Source organism: Phragmites australis, chromosome 12 (genome assembly GCF_958298935.1).
Source record: "Phragmites australis chromosome 12, lpPhrAust1.1, whole genome shotgun sequence".
Classification (NCBI taxonomy): domain Eukaryota; kingdom Viridiplantae; phylum Streptophyta; class Magnoliopsida; order Poales; family Poaceae; genus Phragmites; species Phragmites australis.
Window position 1 is genome coordinate 27,294,207 of NC_084932.1, and position 3,445 is coordinate 27,297,651.

A 3,445-nucleotide genomic window follows, 5' to 3' on the forward strand; every position below is an offset into this window, starting at 1 on the left:
ATATGGTCACAGCCTGTAGAATTGTTTCACAAACTGTTTCTTTTATGGTGTTGTATTGATTCCTGGTGCGACTTCCTTACTACAACCCTACAACTAGCTCCAACTCCTCCAGGTTGTGATTTCCTCTACGCTCGCACTACAAGATTGAATGATTGATTATATATATGCACATGTACTAATATATATATCAATTTCTCTTACTTTCCGGGCATCCAGGATAATCGATCTACATATTGTTTTGATCGATCCTAATGGCAGAGATGGTGAGTTCCGCAGTGGTCCAGGAGGCAGTTAGCCAAGTCCTATCTAGCATAAGGGACAAGTACGAGGGGAAGTCAAATGCAAAGGAGCACATGGAGAGGATGGAGATGGCGCACATCAAGCTGGAGGCCGCCTTCGAGACATCCGACAAGTGGAACGTCACAAGCGCGCCATTGCTGCGTTGGCGGAGCAAGCTCAAGCGCGCTGTGCAGGAGTGCGACGACACACTGCGGAGGTGCAAGCAGCGCTCTCAGGGAGAAGAGGAAGGGACGGAGAACGGGGTAAGGAAGCTCACCTTTCCTAAACGGATTGCTCACACTGCCAAGTCGTTCGTTTCCTCCATCTTTAATCGCGGCGACGACGAGCTGAGCGGATCCACCGTTCGGCGATTCGAGTGGTTCGCAGACGGTGCTAGCGAGTTTTTGAGATATGTGGAGCTTGGTGGCACACCACGCCAATACATGTTCTTCGACCCTCTTGTGCGCCATCTTCTCGCAGGCAAAGGAACAGAGTATAGCTTTGTTCGCGGGGACCAACACCTCTCGTTTTTGCTCGGGCCCTTCAGTCCTCCCGAGCATGGGATAGAGGGTAGGCTGAAATTTTTCTTCGAAGATGGTAATAAGCCAGAGAATAATTTCCTTCTTGGTCTTCACTTTAGACTTTCCGAGAGTACCGACATAGTTGGGGTTGTAGTTAGATGCCTGCAGCTGTTTACGCCTCACTTGAGGTCCACTTCTGAGACTGTGAAGACAAAGCTCACCCAGCTACCAACGCAAGACTTCTACTGGGCGCCATATATTGATTCAAGCCTTAAGAAACACTGGAACAATCTTCACAACATATTTTGTAAATGGTTTCGGCCAGATCCGCTTTGTTGCCAGCAACATGATCATCGGCACATGCAGAGCTATGCCGGTAGCAACACAAGCTCATCATCAGAATCATTTCCATGTGATATATACTTGGAACCAGTTACCGAAGTGTTTTTGCTGGGCCACGTCCCACTGTCACCTGGGTACAACAAACAGAGGGCGGTCGTCGACGGCGAAACATGCCCGGTGAGAGATGTTCCATACCTGAAACTGGGAGGACTCTTCTCGCCCCATGCTTCTTCTGAAGATTTGTTGCCTGCAGTTGGGGGTTCAGCGACAGAGATGCTCAACGGGGAGGCCGCGCAACGTGGCTTGTATGCAAACATTTCCTTTGAACAGCTGGGCGAGATCATGCTACCCAAGGCGGTAGATTGCCTTTGCCGGAATGCGGGAGCGACCTCGTATCAGATGCTGTGGAAGTCCAAGCACGGCGGCGCATTCCTTCGGGTCCAGAAGACCGCATGGCGAGCAACCAGTCGGAAAGGTAGGGGACGAAACCGTCTGAAACGGTGGGGCAAGGGAGTGCCGAGATGGACAGGTGGAAGTTTAGCCACTGAGTTCCTCGGCTCGTGGGTTGCGCACGCGCCTGCCCAGCTGCAGGGCTCAATCGCAGACTGGATTAAAAAAGGATCCGTAATGCAGTTTGCACTTGATTAGAAGTAGTTAGTCTATCAACCTGTACACCTACACGGGCTAGCCATTTCAGCACACCGTGTGTATTAAAAGAGTCTGTCTAGTTGTTTGTTTGTGACAATTTTTTTTCAAAATCTGTCATTTTTTTCCAATTATATAGCGTCACAATTGAATCTACATTGGCGCAAATTTATGGCTCAAAATAATGTGAATTCATTATTCTCTCTCCCTCTCCCTCTTCCTCTCCTAGAGATCTAGATCTAGAGAGAAAAAAATCTCCATTCATGATAAAATCTCCTAAAGCTAAAAAAAAACTTCAAATTCTAGCTACATTTTTAAAATATAATGCTATAATCATGTGAATCTATACAATTGAATCAATATTGGTAATAAATTTTAGCTAATTTGATGATCTAAATGGCAAGAATCATGAGCATCTCTAGATCACAACTAAACCCTAATTAAGCCTTAAATCTAAATCTAAACTTAAAACAAAATACTAGTTAGGGATGAGATATCCTTACCTTAGATGGCTCCTCCAAAAAATTCAAAAATAAAACCCTCCCCTTTTACTTTCCAAATCCACCGCCATCTTAAGCTCTACTGTTCGAACAGTAGAGCTCTCTGTCTGAACGAAGCTACCCGATTCGATGCACTATTTATGGAGCTATTTTCACATACGGTTCCTTATGTGAATCGCTTGTGGAAATAAAGCTATTTTCACATGTGTTTCATATAAGAAGCCGTCTGAGAAAATTATTTTTTACAGGTGGTCTACAATTGCACGGGGCCGCAGCTACTTACTCAGGCGGTTTGTCTTATGAACCGTCTGTAGAAATAAAACCTAGGTGTCTAAAAAATAGCTTTTGTAGTAGTGTACGTCGATCTCCCCTCCCTATCTCCTTCTCCCTCTCACCATCGGCCTCCTCCCCTCCCCATGTCCTTCTCCCTCCCATGGCGCCGTAATTCGCCATCGAGAAGCGGCTCGAGATAAGCGATGTGAGCCGCAACTAGACCAGCCTGCTCTTCTCCAGGAGACACGAGTATCAATGCCGAGTAAAAAGTGACGGTTGAAAAATTGATACTGAAATTATTTTTCAACGGCACTGATGTACTGTTTTGTAAAGTAAAACTGACACCCGAAGAAAAAATTATGAGTATTTAAAGTAACTACTATAAATTAATATAGCAAAGTAAGTCATCTCTCTGGTATGTAAGAAGACGTTGTCTCAAAGCGACATGTGCTTGTCTTCTACTAGAAACTTATCTTAATGACATGTTGTTTCCATGCGGATCAAACATCGTGCAATAGCTATCTATACGTACCGTACACGGCACACTGCTGCACGCGGCTGGCCTCGCCGTCAATCGCGGCTTCTGCTCTGCCCTCCACGTACAAGGTGGGTTACTGTGACAGGACGCCTACCTTCCAAACTTCTAGAAAAGATTGGTTTGTCACATGTTCCAGTGTGTCATCCCTTTGACACCTCCGTGTCCCTGTACAGAACCACTATGTGTATGCAGTCCTTTTTCGACTTAACTGCGAAGTCCTATCACACGGATAGTTTCCGCGGTTGCTATGGACTTCACTGCTTTGTCACATGTTCCAAGTCTTGTTGCGTGTCTAATTATCTTATCACCCTCAGTTTCCGAGGTGTCCCTCTCACAAAGTCTTATAT

At 45.9% G+C, this 3,445-nt stretch overlaps 1 protein-coding gene across 2 annotated transcripts; it reads left to right on the forward strand.

Annotated features, from left to right (window-relative positions):
- LOC133887378 (uncharacterized) lies at window positions 1-1,918 on the forward strand. 2 transcript variants are annotated; one of them, XM_062327313.1, is made up of 3 exons: window positions 1-112; window positions 217-1,319; window positions 1,396-1,918. In XM_062327313.1, exons 2-3 carry the CDS (start codon window positions 252-254, stop codon window positions 1,501-1,503), a joined length of 1,176 nt encoding a protein of 391 aa, XP_062183297.1. In that variant the 5' UTR covers window positions 1-112; window positions 217-251; the 3' UTR covers window positions 1,504-1,918. The 2 variants fall into 2 exon arrangements, with proteins under 2 accessions (XP_062183297.1, XP_062183296.1); XM_062327312.1 differs by having other exon boundaries at window positions 217-1,918.
- The last annotated feature ends 1,527 nt before the right edge of the window (window positions 1,919-3,445 follow it).